General features: G+C 42.0%; 1 protein-coding gene across 1 annotated transcript in view; it reads right to left on the reverse strand.

The window, feature by feature from the left end:
• Positions 1–4964: 4964 nt before the first annotated feature.
• The window catches only part of SPAG17 (sperm associated antigen 17), a gene marked incomplete at both ends in the record, with an annotated part of 150356 nt that continues 133022 nt past the window's right edge, over positions 4965–22298 (reverse strand). Inside the window, 10 exons of the mRNA XM_080647834.1 lie at positions 4965–5123; positions 7038–7172; positions 9799–9859; positions 11869–12053; positions 13326–13462; positions 15678–15818; positions 17702–17756; positions 18465–18564; positions 20870–20917; positions 21607–21706. Of these exons, the coding sequence (XP_080503960.1) occupies positions 4965–5123; positions 7038–7172; positions 9799–9859; positions 11869–12053; positions 13326–13462; positions 15678–15818; positions 17702–17756; positions 18465–18564; positions 20870–20917; positions 21607–21706 (1121 nt within the window). The remainder of the gene's footprint in view (positions 5124–7037; positions 7173–9798; positions 9860–11868; positions 12054–13325; positions 13463–15677; positions 15819–17701; positions 17757–18464; positions 18565–20869; positions 20918–21606; positions 21707–22298) is intronic.

Genomic DNA, 22298 nt, shown 5'->3' on the forward strand with positions numbered 1-22298 from the left:
CATGCTAAATAAACTTTTGCAGCTGGCTAGCCCCGGCAGGGAAAGGGAGCGCTGGAAAGGGAACCAGGAGCCGGGAGCCTCCAGGCAAAGGCAGGGCTCTGGCCTCATCTTTCCAAGAAGGGGTGCCTCCCTCGGACCTGGCCGGAGAAGGACGGTGGAGTGGGAGGTCATGGCGACACGTCTGTCACGCTTTCCCAGCACCACGCACCGGGGGCATTTGTGGTGACTGTGGGAGTCCCGGTCTGGACAGGAGGAGGCGCGGTGCAGGAGGCGGAGTGGTCCACACACTTGGGTCCCGAAATGGGAGAGCCTGGGAGATGGTGAAGCGCTGGGTGGGCGAACCCACACGCTGTGGGGATGGAGGGGCGCCGTGTGGCACCGGGAACCGGGGAGGCCAGGGGAGAGCTCGTGGGGCTCCACACCCCCTGGGTGCATGGCCGAGCCTCGCCCGGGAGAACCACCTTCGTGATCACGTGTCTCCCCTGCCAGGTAAGTGTGAGCGCACGCCCTCCTAGCACCCTGCAGCCTTCCCGTCCCTGCTCCGTACACTCAGGGCCACCACCCCCGGCCCCCGCAAACGCACACGGGAGACCCCTCACCTTCCGCCTGGCAGCAGCGGCACCAGACCCAGCGACCCGCAGCCACTGCGCTGTCACCTGCTTCTCCCTCTGCTCCCTCTGCGGCGGGGTCCCCGTCACCCACCCGTCTCGCTCGCTCTCCCCTGGCCCCAGAGGACACCGCGTTTATCCCAACCGGTCTTCGGAGGGAAAGGGGAACCGTGCCCCGCGCCTGGAAGAGTCCACGGCTTTAAAGGCAGCAGTCCTCGTGGGGCTGGACCCTGGTCCGGCGGTTTGGAGCTGGTGTTGATTCCTCCTCCTCCCGCTGCTCATGGCAGCAACCAGCGTTTTCCATTTGTGCCGACGTCACCTCCCTACCCGGCTCGAGAGACCGACGGACAGTCACCCCCGGCGGCGGCACCTCTTCCGAAGCCGAGCAAACATTTGTGTGCGACCGAGCTGGGGAGGCCCAGCCGCCCGGCGCGTTTCCGGGGCGCGCACCCACCCACCCTCCTCTCCGTGATGCGGGCAGAGCCGGCTCGGCGTGTGCCGCGGCCAGCACCGTGGGCTCGGGTGCAGCGCCCCCCTCCCACCCCCGGCCTGGATGTGACCTCCGCGCTGCCGGCCCTGTAATCCTGAGCGGGAGGCCGAGGAGCGTCTGAAGCCCCTTGTGCGGGAGGGCGGCTGCCAAGGGATGTTCCATTATTCCCCGCAGCTTGACTAAACTTTAGACAGGGTTTTCCTTATAGTTAGGCCCCCGACTTTTCTTTAATTACAGCATTTACTTTAGAACACTTGTGAATTGTTTCTCCACCCTTAGAGATGTGATAGTTTTACAACCTAGGACCTGGGGACATCTCTGAAATGTAATCATCGAGGAAAAGAAGCCCCTGTCTCCCGGTGTCTGTGCGAGAGTAAGAATCTAACCTCATTGGGCACATTGCCTCAAATCCCAAAATACCTCCCATCAGGAAGGAAAGAGAATGCTTACTGTCCTTTGAGTAAAGCCAATTAACAAGCACAGAGGACCTGTGAGTCCCCCCCGCCCCGCCCCCCTCTTAAAAACTGTCCTTACCCTTTGTTTCCTGGACTCCGGTATGCAGACTTGGCCTGTGCTTCCTCCCCTGTTGCTGGAGATAGTATCAGAATAAAATCCATTTCTGTTTGCTCACCTTGAGCAAATTTTTCTTTAAGAGATTCTATATATACTAGCTTTCTGATACTAGGTGAATTGATAAACTTTTGTTTCTCATTTCCTCATTTGTAAAATGAAAGGAATCTATCTGACAGAACTGTTGAAATAAGTGAAATAATGCATGTCAGACCATGTGACACTAACACATTATACACTGAATAAATATTTCCTTAGCACTTTTTCTTTATCAAGAGGATACATTCTAAGAGCCCACTCACTGATTTTTCTGGCACTGATCTTTGGTGTCAACACATTATGAGCCTACCAAGTGTATGGAGGAATGTGGGTGCCCCTTATTGTATCTCTGCTCCCCTAATCATTAATCCAAAATATCTTGTTGCCGCCTCTCTCTACCATGATGATAACGTGAATGTTGACATGAATCCCTAGAGTCTACTAAGCAAAAGAAGTGCCTGAGTGAGAAACTACACCAGCCTTCAGAAGTTTTACTTATAATGGTGGTTGATGACACACACAGAAAAAAATAAAAATTATAGAAGGCAGAATTAAGTGAGAGAGCTATGATGGAAGTATAAATACAGAATGATAAAATGAAAATTGTCAGCTTACTATCTTTGAAAGGCAGTAAAATGATGGGAAAGAGTTCTAATCCATTATTTAACTTAAAAATAATGAGCTTAATCAAAACAATTCTCAGGCTCTGGTGTCTGAGTTTCCCATAGGAAAGTCTATCCTAGAATCAAGGACAACTGGTCCCTGAGTATTTCTTCTCAAATGTTGCCTGACTCTCTTCTGTCCTCTAGTGGGCAGCTGTAGAATTACTTCAATTGTACCAAACCCTTCATTTCAGGTTTAAGAATATTAAAAACATCCTGTAGGCAAAAGAATGATAGAGAACATAATTTAATGTTCTCTGAAAATATCATAAAAGTGAATCTTATCTCAAATTGATTTCTAAATTTATCCTGGGTTCTGTGTTGGTTTGACCAGCTAGCTGCCTTGTTAAATTCTAGGGACAAAATGATGAGTAAAAAGGTATAAAAAACCAGCAAACGTTATTGAGGACTTGCTGTGCATCAGGGACTGTGTTAAATGTTCCACATACATTATTTCATTAAATCCTCACAAGAAACTGTGAGGGGTGTGTGTGTATCAATCTATCTCTAGATAGATATCCTCCTGAGTGGTAGGATGGTTAAGTGCCTGTTCAAGATCACACAGCTAGCCTGTGAAATATTTGAAATCTTGCTCAACTATTTAATTCAAAAGCCCTTACACTTAGCAACTATGCATTCTTATCTATGAAACACACACGAATAAAATTTCTCAGGTAGCAATGGATTGTACCAAAGAGCCCAAATATTATCATTCCTTTGCCTTATATTGCCACAACATTTGTTATACACTATCAAGATTCTTCTAAAAGTATCTAAAGAGGTAATGCCACTTCTTCACTTCACATTTGAAATTCAATCTACCTCACTCTGGCTCTGGCTTCAAACTGAAAATACTTTTAAGGTTACTGATGACCTGTGTCATTGAAACATCAGTGTTCTCTGTGGATTTCTGCTGATCCTTACTGAAACTTCCAAGACCATTAAACCCAGAAGGCCACTAACTCCTTTTTCAGAATGGTTCTTCTTCTAACATCATTCCATTATTTCACATTGCTTTTCCTTCATCTTCTTCTTCCTCCCTGCATCCCCCCTCTGCCCCCCTGCCTTTCCTCTTGATCCTCAGCTTCATCTCAGTAAAGCTCTTTGGTTTCTTTTGTTGTTGTTTTTCTTCCTATTTTTTAAAATATTTATTATTATTTTTTGGTTTATTTTTTAGACTCAAATCCTCTACTTAAATTCAGGATGAAAGAACTTTTTAGCCTCATTCTGGTTTTCTGTTCACTCTCAGAGATTAAAAGGTAAAGATCTAGCCCTGGCCATTGTAGCTCAGGGGTGGAGCACTGGCCCTGGAATGGAAGTAGCGCCTTTCAGCCGTTCCTGGCAGCTGCCCTTCCCAGGTGTCCACGTCGATTCTTAGTGGAGTCCAGAACACTTAGCCCCTCCCTAGAAATAAAAAGAAAAGAAGAACCAAAGATGCCTTTGCATGCAGTTTGCCTCTCTGTTGGCACATCTTTATTAAACTGGGTCAGGCCCTCCAGGTGCAGTGTTCTGGGGTGGAGGAGTGTGTCGTGGTGGGACTTCTGTCCTCCGTGGTGACTTCTGTCCTTTGTCCCCGTCTGTGTAGGCTGAGAGGGTCATGGAGGCTGTTGAACTATACCGAGAAGAAAGTGCAAAAATGAAAGAACACAAAGCCATTTGTAAAGCTGCAGGGAAAGAGGTAAGACAGCCCATCGCGTTTCGCTCTGGGGACATTTATAGGTAGAGAGTTCCTGAGAGGAAAACCATTGTTCAGGACTTAATAACTCAGGTCAGAAATGGGAGAAACGTAACAGAATTCCTTCTCATTCAAACATTAGAAAGAGCGAATTGAGGAAGTGGGGGGTGGGGGATGCTTGGTCTTAACAAACAGGAAGGAGAGCAAAGTGAGACTGTTGCATTGGGTAGACACTCACGCTCCTACTTTGGTTCGGAGGCAGGGTACCCATGTCAGATTTCTGGGGAAACCTGTTGCCCAAACTCACTCGTAAGTGCTATCGAAACTGAAAGGCCTCATGCTTCATTACACTCAGTCTTTCCATTTTTAGGGTCGCTGTTTTCTCTTCTAGAAATGTAAATACTATTATCTTCTTGCCTGTGACAAGCACTATCAAAGTCTCATTTTTTAATGACTGGATTTAATAATTTTCTTCTTAGGTTCCTCTCCCCACCAACCCCATCCTGATGGCTTCCGGCAATGTCTCTGTGAGTACAACGTCTAAGTCTCCCTTTGGCCAGTCAGAGGTTACTCTCAGGGGTGAGGGAGGAGGTAATACTTTGGCGTTAAAAATCCCTTTTGAAGGTTGGTGTCCTCTAGATATGACTCATAAACAAAAACTCTTTGGGATCCTCACTTTTGAGCTCCATTTCTTCATTTGTAAAGTGGGGAAAATAATATCTAACAGGTAGTATTAGGGAGGATTAGATATGATAATGTATATAAAAGAATAGCTACTGTAGTTATTAAAAACCAGTATTTTCATTCCACCAGGCTAAATGGCTCATTGGTTTCTGACTGTAAGAAGAGAACAAACTTTAGGTCTAAGGCCTCAGATTTGAATGGTTGAAAATCAGATTACCATTTAGTACTTACTGGACCTAGTGTGGACAGACTTTACGGGCCAGGAAAACTCCTAGATCAGAGGAAGGAACTGTAGACGACCTCTGGACCAAGGGATTTTCCTTTCCCTGGGGAAAATCTTCGGGTCTCTTATCATAATTGCTGCTTGTTAAAACTGGTATAATATTCGTTAAGGACTATGATTTTCATGGTCAAGTGATTTATATTCACAAACTCATAACATTTCAGAATTTGAACCTCTTCTCTAGCACCATTAGCTCAATTTTAGGTACTTTTCTGTTTAATGCAAGTTTTACATGCTCAGGCTTAGGGGATGAAGGATGGATACTAATCTCTTGGAATTTCTTCTGTTCCCCCTAGTGCAGTGGTCGGCAAACTCATTAGTCAACAGAGCCAAATACCAACGGTACAACGATTGAAATTTCTTTTGAGAGCCAAATTTTTTAAACTTAAACTTCTTCTAATGCCATTTCTTCAAAATAGACTCGCCCAGGCCATGGTATTTTGTGGAAGAGCCACACTCAAGGGGTCAAAGAGCCGCATGTGGTTCGCGAGCCGCAGTTTGCCAACCACGGCCCTAGTGTATGTTGCCCTGCCTCTCTAGAGGACCCATCAGTCACCATAACCAGACCCCCAAACCACATCAATATACAATTTTATGATTTTTGGTGCAGAGGGGTACAGAGGGGTATGAACTATCACTGTCTTTGGAAGTAGGTGAAAGATCTAATAAAAACCTTTACACCATCTATCTGTGCCTGGCAGGTGGTCTTTAATCTATAAGCAAGGAAATATAAATTTTATTAGCACTACTGCTAATGCTCTAATGGCTGTGATAGGCATCAGGGATTCTTTCTCCTGCTCCCTAAACAGACCCCAAATTTCTATTCCTTTCCCATACCTTCATTCATCACCTCTTTATAGGTGATGCATAAAATTATGTCTCCATATCTGACTCCAACTGAAATCCAGTTCTATATATCCACGATTCATTACCTGAGCCCACAACCTTGGAGTTGAACTCATGTCTCTTCCTTCTATCAATGGGTTCCACCTCAGATTTGACAGCTCTCTTTGCCAAATGTCCTTCATGATGTCCCTCTTCCACATGACTACTGTTGCCATATGTAGTTCTTGTCCTTACACTTGGCCTATTGACATAGCTTTCCAATAGTTCTTTGCATATCCAGCCACTCTTCTTCAACACATCTTGCGCAATAACACTGGATTAATTTTTATAAAGACATGCTAATTATGTCCCCAGTGCATCAGAAATCTTTAATGATTCACTGTTGCTTATTTAATAAAGTTTAAGCCAAGGATTAAAAATCTTCTACAACTTGATTCCAACCAACTTTCCCACTATACTTCCTAATTCTTCCCAAACTCTTAACAAACTCCCTGATAACTCTCCCAAACACCTGGAGCTTTCCTATTGCTATGGGCTTATTTGTTCTTTCTAGTTTAAATCTCCTTTCATCAGTCTGCATTCTATAAGACTCAAATATCAGACATATAACACAAGAAAATATATATGTATATATATATATAAACTATAGCACAAAGTAGTATGATTCATGTCATTGGAATACAAAAAATATAGAAATCAGGTATGAAGGCTTTCTGCTACTAGTGTATATGTCTTCTGAGATAGAGTCCAATTTTCATTTTTATATATGAGAAATATTTCATATAGTACCTTGCATATAATAGGTACTCAATATCCATATGATACCTACATGTGAGACATTAATATGAGGTATGTATGCATAATTCAGTGAATATCCATTCAACCTTTATAATAAGAAGGTATCTCCTGTCTCTCAACAAGATTACAAGTTTTTCTTGATGACAAACACTTGCTTTTACAAAAAAATTTGGTAGCCAGTAACATTGGCATTAATTCATCTTGCAATGACTATACTGGTGCTGTGTGTTAGGCCCTTTGCTTGGAATTAATGAAGCTATGGAGTGCGGGTGTGAGGGGCTTAGAAAATACCCTTTTGACTTCTGCGTTCTCCTGGCCCAAATGCAGTTTTTGCACCATGTACGACAATTCAAATTGAACTTTAAAGGATATTTGCTTCCACAGGTAAGAGCAGGACATCATGCTCGGTCATGATCTCAATATTGTGAGAGATGCGTGTCGACCCCTTGGTGCTATCCTCGCCCATAACCATGGCAAACAGCTCCACTTTCAGTTCTACCTGCAAGCCAGATGCCACCTGTGAGACACAATGGAGCTTTAGAATCAGACAGATCTGAGTTCAAATCCTGGATTTCACACCAAGTTGGGCAAGTTACGGAAACTAATCTGGGTTCCTCATCTATAAATTTGGCATGAATGAATGCTTACTGTTACAGCATTTAGAAGAAGTACTTCTTGGATTAGTGAGGCAGTATTCCATTGAGTAAATGGGACCCAAGGTAAGTTGTTAAAGAAAACCAGGTGCTATTAAGAAAAGGCATAAGGATAAATGCCAGGGCCCCAAAGGTGATACCAAAGGCAAACTTTTATAGTGCCCATAACTGTGCTAGTTCTTGAATGTCAGTAGTGAGTTTGTATTCCTTGGCATCCTTGCAGATTAGATTTAAGACAAATGTAAATGTAATCTAAGAGACTGAGTGAAACCGACCACTGTCCTGCCTCTTGATTTCTTCTCTTCCTTATGTAGGATCTGTGATATGACAAAGCCAGTAGAGGGAGACAGAATTCGCTTAAATGCTGAACTGCCTAGGTCTGAAAGTTACAGGGAAGAGGTCTGTACCCACCGAGAAGAAACCTGATACCCAACCAAGAAGAAACAGGGAGGAATGGGCTCCTCGACTTGTTCCTTGAAAAGAACACCAGCCAGGAAACAGAGTTGTTTGTGTTTCCAAGCTGCCTCTCCGGGGGGTGGGTTCAAAAGCAGACTTGACAACAGTTATCTGGAAAAAGTAAGTCCACACGGAAAGCAATTCGAGACAAATAATTTTCCCCTCCATCTTGTTTTAAAAAATAATAGAATCGAAGAATGTTTCAATTTTTTCAACAATGTGCAAGGCACATCCTGGAGGGGATCCAAGAGCTCTGTTTCTGAGAATCAGCCCTGGGCCCTCCAAGCCCAACAATCAGCAGGGCTGGGGAGGAGGACATTCTGCACACGGGGCTGGAGTGCAGCACCACACAGGTCTGCCCAGGCTTTGAGCAGATTTGTTTAGTGTTGGCAACCGACCAGTGGCCAGATTTACACATGGAGAAGTCTACAGATTATTTATTTGCCAGAGCCAAAACCTACTGTCAAAAAGAAAAAAGCACCTCACAGTCTAGAGTGAGCTTTAAAGAATACACTCTGGGTTTTAGTATCTAGAAAGGTCTATCCCACAGGCACGCTGGCATTTGGCATAATCCCTACCTTAAGTGAAAAAGATCTGCTAACTTCCCAGAGCCGTGGAAGAAGAGCTTGCTTTGGATTTTGTTTTTGCCTTATGTTGTGAAGATTCTGAAATCTTGACACAGTACAGTGATAAATTGTTTGGGAGAGAGACTCATGAATTAGTGGATCTAGCCCCAAAATGCATTTCTGCTTGGAGTTGGGCCCTGCATAGTACTGCTTCACAAATCGAAAGATATTAGAGCTGGAAGAGCATTAAGACATGGTCTGGCCTGAGCTCCTTCTACAATCGAGGAAAACAAGGCACTCAGGATTAATTAGCCAACATCACTGAGCTGATTGGTCCCACAGTTGCAACAAGAAGCCAGGTGACTGGGCACTGAACCAAGGCAACCCTTCACTGAACCAAGCCGACCCTTCTATGTCAACATATAACATCTCAGACTCGGTGAGCCCTGTGTGCTGGTCATGGGACTGGATGCCCTTGCTCAGTGTTCCCATGAGCCTGGGCATGGCCCCACCTATGACAAAGGGTTCATGCATCCACCAGACTTCCTCACTTCATTCTGTCCTCAAGCACACATCTTCTGAGTGCCCACTATGTGCTCGGCTGTTAGCTCCTTCCCTGTCTTACTCATTTTATCACCCCCTGTAGCCTGGCACACAGTGGCTTGTGGGTGGAACTATTTGTTGGGTGAAATGAAAGGATTGTTAAAGCAGCAGGATGGTGCACTGACCAAGAAATAAGTGTTAAGATTTACAAATGTGCTGTTAGTATATTTTAGACAAACTTTTGTTTATGTCACACTAATGTTCTGAAATTATAATTTAGAGTAAGTGGTGATATACAAGTTTTATACTAAACATCCTATTTTTGGGACTATATCAAATAAAGTCAGAATAGGTTGACATTTAACATTTGTATTTTCAGAGATCTTTGGCGAAACGGGGCAGCTGATGAATTTAATATATACTGTTTCTTAGTATACTAAATAATATACTTATTAATATTCTTAATAATATTCTCTGGCAAACACCAAGAGAACAAATCAGATTTACATAGAATTATAAGACTGGAATATTTCTTTTTCCAAAGGATTTTTCACTGCAGAAGGATTTGTCACAGGATATAATTAGGTAATCAACTTCCCAAATGCATGCTAAATCATGTTTAATTATTACAGATATATTTTTCGTACAACCATACATAACTGTAGTATTGGGCGAACTTCAGAAATGTTTCCATAGCTCAAAGTTTAACTTTGTTTACACACAGGATCTGCCTCGTGGTTATCACATGAAGTAAGTGACATTAAGCCACATACTGCACCAATGCCAGGAATCTTTTGCTTATGATACTAAAAAATTAGACTTCAACATGGTTTAAATGGAATGGGGAAAAGGACTTCACTGGAAACATATCTGCATTCATATAGAAACACACTGACACACACAACAGGCAACATGTAGGACTTACAGGCCCAGGTTTGTAGGTCACTTTCAGTCCTGTGCTGGGTGGCGGCTGCTTTACCCTGAACCTACAGGCCGAGAGATGGGAATAAATTTATGCCATAATGAAAACCACGAACAATGGATGAACCTGGGTATTAAAAATCAGGAAGGTTGTTAATATTCACGCTATAGGAGCATGGGGTCCACACCATTAGAAAATCAACCCAGTATTCAATTGGGAGAAGACTCTGGGGCCCATTTCACAAGCGCCTTTCCAATAGCTGTCATCAGCATCAAGCAGGCTCCTAGCCCAGCTCCAGCCCTGCCAAGCAGCCAGGCCGGGCAGAGCCCTGAATGTTTGGCTGTGTGTGCATTGCAGTGTGGCCGCCAGTGTGAACACAATGCTGACTGTCAGATTGTTAAGCTGAAGAATAAAGGTTTGGGGAGAGCAGTGGAGCGTGGGAGCCAGTCTCGCTCTGCTGTGCATGGGGTTTGATGTTTGGGGAGAGGAGATACAGGCAAGTTGGAGAACTTGAAAAGCCCTGTGCTCACACATGGGGCCTATTGGTCCCTTTCCCTTCTTGTGGTTTGTGGGTTCTGCTTGAAGGTTGAAGACCTGGAGTAAATTAAAATGCTGGGGAAAGCCCATCTCCACATCGATCCTAACCCTGCTCCTGTGACCCACAACTCTGCTGTCTGCCCTGTGGGGGCTAAATTTAACCCCCTGAGGAGTGAACTCTCTAAAGCTAAAATTCTATAAACAGAGGATCAGCACGGACGAGTTTATTAGTTTGAGGTTGACTACCCCTCCCCCACCTACTTGTTGGCAACAACCTAACCAACCAATAATATCTGATCTGGTGGCTGTTTCTGAGGAAGCAAACATAATTCCTGAAGTGGGGGTTGGCCTCAACTGAAATGGAACTACGATCTTTGAAACCCATGCTCCTATTGCTCTGCTGCATGGATTTCTGAACCTGAGTCCAGAATCACAACCATTTTTGGACTTGCCACTCACACTGAGAAAAACTTGGCAACTGAAACAAACATTTATTCCATGTTTATGGGGGAAATCCTCCACATTATGCTGAAGTTTAAGTCAAAATGGAAAAGAGGTGATTTTGTAATTAGGAGTTGTCTTGGTATAGAACTCCCACATACAGCAGTAACAACAGCTGTGTGGAGCCAGTGAGTTGCCTGCAAGGAACTAGTTGGTACTTAGGAGATCTGAGGCCTCACTTTACTCTCTAGCCTACAAGACCTTAAAACCAGTCACAAAAGAGACTGCTCAGGGCAATGGGTGCACAATGCAGTGTGCAGATGATGCTTTATTGAGTTGTGCACTTGAAACCTGTATGGTTTGGTGAACCAATGTCATCCCGATAAATTCAATTATTTAAAAAACACACACTTAAGTTACTCAGTTTGTTCCACTGGCATAGTCTCTACGAGCTCTGAAATTCTCTTGGTTTTGAGTTGGAAATGAGGGACTGACACTTCCTTGTCACTGAATACCAGATGCAGTGTATTTTCAATTGGGAGTACAAACCATGAGTTAAAATATTTGTTATTAATTCCAAGTCAGAACTTCAGAGCCAAAATGACCCTAATGGTTCAGGTTATATTTTTCCCTTTTTGCTTCAACTATGCAGAAGTAATGTAATTAAAATCATTTTTAGATCATAAAGTTAAAACATGTCAGCTATCATGGTTGGTGGTAGATTTGAGAAATAATTTGAGAAGTAGACTTTCAAATTATATGTGTTAATTATTGTTAACAGTTGTACTGCCCCCCCCCTTTTTTTTCTAGAGCTGATCATGCCTGGAGTTGTTTCTACCAAAGTATGAATAATGATTAATGGTAGGGCAAAGAAGTACCTACTAATACTTGAGGCTTGATAAATATTGATTTTCTGAAGAATGAATGACTCAATGAATGGGAGAATTAGCAAGTAAATGAGTGAATGATGTGAAAACCCAAGAGTCAGACTATAATTACAGTTCAATTCAAGAAACATTCACTGATGGAGGTAGTAAAAAACAAGTCACAGAGCAGGAGAAGGTGACTGAGCAGACGCGGGTGCCTAGGCCTCACCTGCAGAAGTCCACACCAATGTTCTTGAGCTTGACAGTGGTTTCATAGGTGTGCCCTTCTCTAAGCACCCCAAACTTCACTGATGGAGGGAGAAGATGGAATCCGAAAGGGGATGAATTTGGGTTCTTAATGGCAGCCGATGCAATGGAGGATGTTTTCACTCTTCCTCCAACAGAATCTTGCACCTTTGCAATAAGGAAAAAGTAACGACATGAAATAAAATGGTTGCATTTTGAGTTCCCAAGATGAGATAAAGGCTCTGTCTCCAGGGAAAATACTGCTTGTCTTGAGAGGAAAGGAACATTTCCTGTCTCATGTAATCCTTGAGCAACACCATTGTGAGGGAGTATTTTAGGCTTTGGTTTGAGGCTAGAGAACCTCAAGTTTAGAGAATTTGCTCAAGTGGTAAGTGGCAAAGTCTCACACTCAAGTCTGCCTGAATCCAAAGTTTGTGCTCTTTCCTCTGTGCCAGTGATGATCAAACGCTGGCTCCCAATCACCTCCAGGACTTGCTAAGACTCCAATTGTGACTTCATCCCCAGAGTTTCTCAATCATTAATTATGGGATGGGATCATGATGTTGCATTTATAACAAGGTCTCAGGTGTTGCCAGTGCTGCTGGGTCAGGTGATCACATTTTGAGAACCACTGCCCTATGACCTTGGTATTCCTCAGGTCTGCAGCACTGACCTCACCTGGGAGCTTGTCAGAACTGCAGAACCACAGGCCCCCGCACCAGTGAGTCCGAATCTATTTTGACAAGATCTTTAAGTAATTCGTGTGCACATTTAAGTTTGAGAAGCACTCCTATCACATCAATTATATACATTGCTTCAGATTCTGTGATGGCAACGGGCACAGGGTGCCATGAAAGTATCGAAGGACATCAAAACCTGTCTGATGAGCTCAAGGAAGGCTTCCAGCAGATCTGAGGTGGACTCTTAATCTCTGAGGCTCTGAGGAAGGAAGGAGCTGGATGCTTTTAAAGGACTAAGAACTAAAGAACTAACAACCCACAATGGCAGAAGTTCAGTGAGTTTGGGGCAAGGTGATCCAAGAAGCAAACGTGGCCACACTTGTAGTCAGGCTAAGATATTTGGATTTTATCCTAAGAGTCACGAGAAGGGTGGCCGATGATCCCCTTAGCCAGTAGTGTGCCAGTAACACTGGCTTCCTGAAAAGAACCCTGATTAACAGCAATTGTCAATTTCTATGATGTAAGAATTCCCAGCTGGGCTGATTTCAAGCTACCAATGAACTGCTGGCTCAAAATTCCTCCAGTGAGCCTATAGGAGCAAAGCACTGACTTAGTTCAGCTGTGTGTGACCTGCAGGCCTTTACGGTGAGATGGTACTTCCAGTAAAGAGCACGTAGTGGCTGGCCATCACTCACTCCTATGGGTCAGGTTTATATAAAATGTTCCTTGGCTCTGGGAAATTTGTCCCCATGTCTTTTACCTTTGCGAGAGGTAGAGACTTGGGCTTGGAACTCATCAAATAGTGAGGTAACTTCACTTTCTCCTTCCTGGCTTGTCCTGCGACATCCTGCAGCAACGACTGGGTTGGGATTTTCATGGGCGTATACAAATCTGATTCTGTTAGAGAGAAAGTTGAAATTACCACATGGACATTTTATTCAAAGACGCTCGAGGTCATCCCAGGGAATGACCATTGACTTGGAAAACTTTTCTTCTTTTTTAAGAGCGCATTTAAAGGAACAAAGGCTTTTTTAAAAATTAATTCTAGTGTTATATCTGTACATTTTACTAAGAGATTTTACCCAATGTTGGTCCTCACACCAACTTGATGAGATGCTATTAGTATAAGCTTTTCTAATTAAATCAGAAAAATCAGATTCTATGAAGCTGAGTGACTTGCCTTGATAAACTGAATTTATACTGAGATCTTCAGGGTTCTTTCCATTGAATCAACGAGGTACAAATACAGAAAACATTGATTCTGAAAGATTTCTTAAAACTAATGAGTACAAAATCCTGAGAATCTCTTTGGTTCAACTGTTATATTTATAGTTCTAAAAAGTGGTAGAAATTACAGGTAAATTTAGCCAGGGAAGTTAATCCTCAAGTCACCACATTTGGTGAGGAGTAAGCAAGAGTAGGTAATCCACATTGCTGCAGCTGTCTGAATTTCTCCAAATACCCAGGCAGTTGAAAATAAGAATTATACTTTACATAAAAAATTTAAACATCCTTTCTCAGATTCAAAAATCATCAAGACAGGAAAGGGAAGGGACCAATATTTGAGTGTCCACTATCTGCATGCAAGCACCATGGGTATATTTTGCAAACAGCATATCTGAGTTGAGGGTTATGGTAATTATAATCTTGGTGCTCTCAGCACTTTCCCCATCGTCCCCTCCACACCCACTCCTACCACATATATTTCGGATGCCACGACATCCCTGGACCCAGCCATCAGGATGGTACATGAGCCAGGGGAAGGCAACACAGGACCTTCACTGGAATATTCCCACTGAAGCTGACAGGGATAATCCCATGTTGCCGACTGGGTTATGGACCTGGAAGAATCAGAACCTTGGACCTCTGTAGTCATGGACATAGCCTGTCCTTTTTAGGAGAGGATAAAACCAAACAGGCAAGTAGGGATAGGGCAAGATGAAGGCAAGAAGGATGCCCAGAGAGATGGGCAGTCAGACACAAACACACTCCTATGTGGATCAGTGGTTAGAGTGTCAGTCCTCGCACCAAAGGGTCACATGTTTGATTCCCCATCCAGGGCACATACCTGGATTGCAGGCTCTATCTCTGGGAAATGTGTGGGAGGCAATCAACTGATGTGTGTCTCTCACATAGATGTTCTCTCTCTCTCTCTCTCTCTCTCTCTCTCTCTCTCTCTCTCTCTCTCTCTCTCTCTCTCTCTCTTCCTCCCTCCTTCCTTTCCACTCTAAAAATCAATGGAAAAAATACCCTCAGGTGAAGATTAACAAAAAACAACAACATTGCTGTTTATATGAATATTAATTTACTTCTTTTAAATAAGTCACATTACCATGTATACCTCAAGTATCAGAGCCCAGGGCAGCAGTAGGTATTCTTGTTTCAAAATAGTTTGTTTCCTCCTTCGAAAACTCCCATGCCTTTGAAGCCCCTGCCATCAGACTGCATTACCTATGACGTCTCCAAGCAGCTATCATTGACTGATCTCTCAGTCATTCCCTTGACTCACTGGAGCTCTTGACACCTAGGGTGGCCTTCCATTCCATCTCTCTCGGTGACATCACACTGTCCCCTCTGATTCTCGATCACCTTGTTTCTTCATAGTTTCCTCTTCTACCTCAGAAACTCCCATGTCATATCTTTGACCTTGCCAACACCAACAATTTTACCACTTACAAACTCTCATTTCAAGCTTCCCTCTATATCACTTCCTATTCTTCTAGCTTATTACTCTATCATATTTAACAAGCAATTATTTAACCTCATTGAGACCTGTAATCAATTGACTTTCTCATTTTAAACAATCACTCACCTCATTCTTATCTTGCTTTCCTGTTTCTCTGGAAGGGATTATATATTCCATCATTATATCCACTCCTTCGCAATCAGACTTTCTCATCCTCCCAAACCCAACATATTAACCAACTTGCCAATGTATCCACATCGTGCTAAGAAGCCTTTCACAGTTCCACAGTTCCAGGGTCCATGACACTATAGACATTTTTCTATAACCACAACCATACCTTCAATACCCAGTACCATCTCCCATACTCCAAAAGGACATAATGTCCAGTTTTGAGAAACAGTGAGATAAAGCAAATGATTACCATACCTGTGGGAGACTTTGTTAAATTTTCAGTTTGCTTCTGGTTAGCGAACTCCTTGATATCCACAGAACTCTCCGATTTTGGAAAAAGAGCCATATCTGAGGGTTCCTGTTCTACAACTTCTTTTGGCTGGGGATCTAGAAAACCTAAAACAAATATTATAAGGTGATATTCTGGACAATGACTACTAATGTCTGTGTTCTTTACAACGAACAAGGTGCTCACCCCCCACACTTGAGAAAGACTAGAAGAAAGCTACTAAGAAGCAATGATTCTTCCTATATGATGCAGTGCTTGCCATTAACAAACAGGGCTCTCACTCCCTGGGAGCTAGCTGGTTCTTCCGGGGCTTTATGACTATGTAGTACACTATGTAGTACTAGCTATCTTGTTGGGTTATGAAATAGAGACCAAGTAATTTGGCCTATGTTATCTGGCAAGAATAACTGAGATGTGAATTTAAATTTTTTTTTCTAATTTAAATGCATTCATTTATGTAGACATGTAATTCTTTAAAAAAAATCTTCACCCAAGGATATGTATATATTGATTTTAGAGGTGGGGGGAGAGAGACACCGATTGACCAGGGACCTAACCTGGACTTGAACCTGAAACCTTTTGGTGCATGGGACAATACTCCAACCAAGTGAGCCACTTGGCTAGGGCTGAACATCTAATTGTTAATTAAAATGTATCTCTCTAAGGAATCAGTGCAATATGAACACATTTTAAATAAATATATCAAGGACCAACTTGTGTGGGCCAACCATGGTTGAATGAATGGTGGTGGCTGCCTGGAGGACTGTGCTGAAAAACCGAGGCTTTTCCCTGTCACAAGAGGAGAGTAGGCTTGATTGATTAGTGATGTCTGTCTAGGGCAGTGGTCGGCAAACTCATTAGTCAACAGAGCCAAATATCAACAGTACAATGATTGAAATTTCTTTTGAGAGCCTAATTTTTTAAACTTAAACTTCTTCTAACGCCACTTCTTCAAAATAGACTCGCCCAGGCTGTGGTATTTTGTGGAAGAGCCACACTCAAGGGGCCAAAGAGCCTCATGTGGCTCACGAGCCGCAGTTTGCCGACCACGGGTCTAGGGTATAGGTAGAATCATCAACCTTCACCCCCGATTTCTCCCCATCACACTTACAAGCCCTTGTTCCAGTCTTAATCTTTGCTTTGCAAATTCTGACCTATCATCACACTCAGGAAAACTTATAGTAATGCCACAATGCCTGCTAATAGAGTCCCCCAATCAAACCGTGTAGTTGCCCCACAATATCTTTTATGGCTGTTTTTCTCAACCCACATCCAAAGTGCATGTATTGCATGTCGTTTTCATGATTCCTTAGTCTCTTTTAATATAGAATAATTATCCCATCTTTTTCTTTTAATAATACTGATTTGTCTGAAGAGTCCAGGACAATTGTCTTTTAAAAAATGTCTACATTTGGGGTTTGATTGTTTCCTGTTAATCAAATGAGTTTAAGGATTTTGGGCAAGAATTCTCCTTCATAGACCTCATATACTCACTTCATATTGCCCTGTATGAGAAACCGCCCCCCTTCCCCCATGCTAGGCTGTCTCACGATTAGCAGAAGTTTGATCAAGGACCAACTCGTGTAGGCCAACCCTGGTTGAATGAAGTTTGTTAAAGTGGGAAATGCCATTTCTCTCCATCATAAAGGTACATTTTCCTCCTGGTAATTAGTAGGTAATATGTGAGGGGATGCTCTGAGACCCTTTGAATAACCTATTCTTCAACGATCTTTCTTTACTCCCTTATTTTTTAAATTAACCAGGTCTTCTTAATGCTTTTAGATAAAATTTAAGCACACTGGGTGACAACTAAATTTTAGTTACACATTCCTTTCCTCATATAAGTCAGACAGGACTAATATACTTGTCATAGCAGGTCATGTCATTACTAGGGCAAAGGGTGGTAGGAATAGTTATGGTCTAAGAGCCACTATCAGGTATTCTTCATTTAGGCACAGTCACAGGAACAAGAGCTACACAAACACATTACCTGGATGAAGACCACTTGTATTTTTCTCAGCTGTTTTGCTCACCTCTTCACATTTCTTTGTAAATGGAGGAAAGTTTTCAGAAAGGGTGTCCAGATAAGGAAAAACCAAAAGAATAATTTTAGACTTACACATGGCTGAAAGGCAGCTGCCATGAGCATGTTAAATTGATGAGCACTGACAAAGTCTTTTTTTTAAGGTCCTAGAAATGAAGTTTTGTAAACTACAAGTTTTTCAAGAGACTTATTAACTCAATTGTAGATTTTGTTAATTAGTTTCCTATAATTTCTTCTCAGGCAGCTTCTGGTTAACAATAGTGTCTGGAGTTTCCATAGCAATACAGGGAGTTCTGAACTTATAATAACTTAGAGCTATCTCAGCAGCTGATGGGTAAAATCATTTCAATGAAATAAAAACTTTAATGAATAAAATTGGGATTTATCATAGGATAGGCATCAATAGGGAGAATTTGACACAAAAGTGGCTTAAAATAGATGGGATAAGGCAATTAATAGTGATAATTCAAAGCAGGGAGATGGAGAGGTAGTAACACATTGGTAGAGAACACTGCTTAGGTGTAAGACCTGAAATTAGGTCTCTCTCTTATATGCTCTTAAAGACATGGATTTGAAGGGTATAGGTTAATTAGCAGATTAGATGTAGGAAAGAAATAACTTCAGGAAAGGAACATTATATAATAGCATATGCACTATATCAACTTTTAAAAGGACTCTTATTCAATAATTGTTAATTACATTCAGTTACCTGAGACTGAAATGTCTTGCTAAATTCAGATTTGAAGTAAGGTGATATTACTTTGTTCCTAATTTTCATTAAATAGTTGTTTGTGTTTTCAATCTCCTTCCTGGTCAGTAGTTCCATAATTATGCAAAAGAGACATAAAATATTTCAAAATATTATTTGTTTGTGTTTTAGCTCTACATCCCAGTCATTTTTCCTACTTAGAAATCAGACTTTCATTGTAAGATAGCAAATAATGATACCAGCTGGTTGGTTTTACAGCTGACCTCAAAAGACTAAAAACCACATGGTCTTAAAGCTAGATTCTTCTAATCTGCGTAATTTCAGAAGCAGTGGTAACAAAAACAAAAACCTAAGTAAAAGTTTATGAATGATGTGATCAGTGATTACAAAGTGAAATAATAGCAAGCATTACAATCCTGCTAGATGTCTTTCCAATATCAGAACCCTACATTGGGGAGACATATACCAGCTAAAAACTATACTTTTTACATATAAAGACGGGCAATGAGAAGTAAACTAAATTCCCTGAGTATGACTCCAGGTAGCTTTTTCAAAAGGGCTAACTCAGCTGGGAGGCTTTCCCTTTGTCCTTGTCTCATTTCTTTTTCTACTTCCTGAAATATAGATGAAATGGCTGGAGCTGCGGCAGTCATTCTGCAACCATGAAGCAACCTTGAGGATGGAAATCATGTGCTGAGAACGATAGAATAGATGAAAAGAAGGAATCTGATGATGTGGCACTGTCTACTTCTTTCTTAAAAAAGCATTGATTTGGGGGCTGTCTGTTAAATGTAGCTCAACCTAGCCCTATCTGAAATAGTTTCCATTTTAAGTGCTTATTACATGCCAGACACTTTGCAAAGTACTTTATATTTAATCTTACAAGAATTCCGAGTTACTATTATTATTCCCATTGTATTGGCCAAAAGTCAAGGCCTAGAGATGTTATGTACCCACCCTAAATCATTAGCTAGTAAGAAGTCAAGTCTGAATTAAAACCCAGGCTGCTGCCTCCAAGCCCAGGATCTTGATAAGTGCACTTGCTAATCAGCAATTAGTCACCCAGTGTGTGAGCTGACCTTAGGCATTAGGCGGTCCAATCATTCTCATTTTATAGATAAGCAAACTGAATTCCTGAAGTAAATTTTACTGAACTAAAACAGTGCTGTCTTACACTGGATGGCCTCTCTGGAAATACCAGCTGAATCAAAATATAATCTTATTTAAACAATAATTTCTCATTAACATGTCTCATCTCCACGGCCTCATGGATTCATTCATTAACCTATGGCAGTCTGCCTATTGCCTACCACGCTCTTAAAACGGTTCTCACAAAAGACATCAATAAACCTTCCAACTGATAAACCCTAATTCCTCCGTTCATTTTCCTTTCTGACACTTCCATATCATCTGACATTTCTGACCACCTCAAATTTCCTTGAAACTTTCTCCTTCCTTAATCCTCCTCCCCAATGCATGCTGCCAACACTTGTTTTTCTATGACACATATCTATGTGTTTCACTCTCTTTTTCAAAAACTTACATTGGCTTTCTATTACCTACCTCTTGGTTAAAATTAAAAATTTTAATGTTCCAAAATTCTCAAAAATGTTAATGGATAACACACGTACACAATTCTAAAGGTATTGAAGAGTACATAATAAAAAGGAAGTCTCCATCCCACACTGTCCCCTAACCTAACCTCCCAACCTCCCTCCCTACAGGCAATCACTGTCACCAGGCTCTTGGAAATCCTTCCAGGGATATTCTATGAGACAGTATACACCTTACAGTTTGGCCTTGTATGTAGGGGTGGGCCATGAGACTTAAGGTCTTATCTCACGACTGGTCCAACACATTCCACAAGGTAACCCAGACATTGTTATTAAGAAGGATATTCATCTGGGAGTCATTCTGGAGGAAAGCCATGCCAATGTGTACAATAGTACCATATATACTACTATATGCTCAGGAAATATATCTGGCTTCCTCTCTTTATGGCAAGAGAGCTGGAGTTGGACTTGTTGGCTAGGATTGAAAGAAAACCAAAGCACATGATGCTTAGAGCACAGTCCTTAGATGAGTTATATGAATCCTTGAATGTTTATGACTATGCTCTGCATTAAGTTCTAGATTATTTATCAGTAATTAAAATTACCAAAGCACAGAGAGCTTTCTTACTTATGAGAGAGGATCCACCTACTGGTCCAATGGGCATCCTCAAGAGATCAGGACATGGTCACACAAAAGCTGAGTGACCACTGGCAGAAACACAGAAGAGATTCAGTTCACAGCAGAGAGCCTGGACAGTAGGACCTCCCAACTCTTTCCCCTCTAAGATTCTGTGACTCCACAAAGCTGGGCTTTTTCGTATGTTTATGTGTATATACTTCAGGATGAATTACCTCTTCTGAGCTATCTTCTCTTTCCAGTGCTTTACTGTTGCCGCGTGCCTATGTGAGAGGAAAGAGAAGTATGACCAAAAAGGCAATACTGTACTTTGCTGACTTTCCACACCGTTGGCTCTTTCTCTGTTATCTTAATTGGCCATATCGTAGGTTACTTAGTGCCCACTATCCGACTGCCTCTGGGATAGGTCCAGGTGACGCTTTGAAATGTCTGAAAGGGGCTGCCATATTTTTCCAAAAGATGCTCCCTTTCCAGCAGCCCTATTTTTGAAGTCATAAAATAGGGCCCTTCTGTCATTTTTCCTTCTGGGCCCCATATACCTTCTGTGGCATCTCTCACAATCTGTCATGATGTGCCTATGTGTTGACTTGCTTTGGGGCTGTTTCCGATGCTACCCTATAAGCTCCAAGATGGCACTAGCCGAGTTGTTACCTATCACTCTACCTCCAGCTCCCAGCATGAAGCTTTTCACATAATGGGCATGCCATAAATGTCCATTTGGATCAGTGAATGAATAAATAAATGCACTGCTTCTAAAACAAGAGAGGTAATGCTCTCAGTTGGCAAACAATAAAAGAAAACCACCCCTGTATGATAAGTTGTTGATAGTGTGGCAGATGAAAGGCGGAGATCTCCTGGATTTGGTCACCCATGGTTACGATACACGCATCTCTCCATTCCTCAATCACTGCATGCTTAACACTAACTGGAAAACATTATTGGATCAGCTTACTTCAATTTCTTTTCAGAGAACTCTGTATCAAATGGGTCTGGCAGACACTCCGGAGCAGAGGTCAAAGACTGCTTGTACAAATCGATTAGGTGGGCTGCAACTTTAAAAATAGATGCATTTAACTTTACAACACAATACCACACACAAGCAATACCTAATGACTCGTTAGAAATACTGTCTAAGAGCCTTTCTTTAATCCATCAAGTGTTTACTAGAATTTCCATGATCAAGCTATACTATAGCAGTGAATGTTTATGCAGTACCCTACTAGAGGACAAAATGAGAAACATAGTGCCCAGTTGGCATGGCTCAGTGGTTGAGCATCAACGTATGAACCAGGAGGTCATGGTTCGATTCCCAGTCAGGGCGCATGCCTGAGTTGTGGGTTCGATCCCCAGTGACGGGCCTGCAGAAGGCAGCCAATCAGTAATTCTCTCTCATCATTGATGTTTCTATCTCCCTATCCCTTCCTCTCTGAAATCAATAAATTTTTTTTTTTAAAAAAAGGAAACATAGTGACATGTTATTAGGGGAATCAACATCCACCTGACTGAATTTCATTATATCTGAAGCACTGAAAAATTACCTGTTTTATTGAAATTGTTCTGTCTTTTTTTCCAAAAAGAAAAAAAAAAAAAAAACTATGAAGGATCTAAATCTAAGGGTATGAATGTAATACAATGTGGTGTGTA

Source organism: Plecotus auritus (genome assembly GCF_963455305.1).
Source record: "Plecotus auritus genome assembly, chromosome: 12".
NCBI classification, from domain to species: Eukaryota; Metazoa; Chordata; class Mammalia; order Chiroptera; family Vespertilionidae; genus Plecotus; species Plecotus auritus.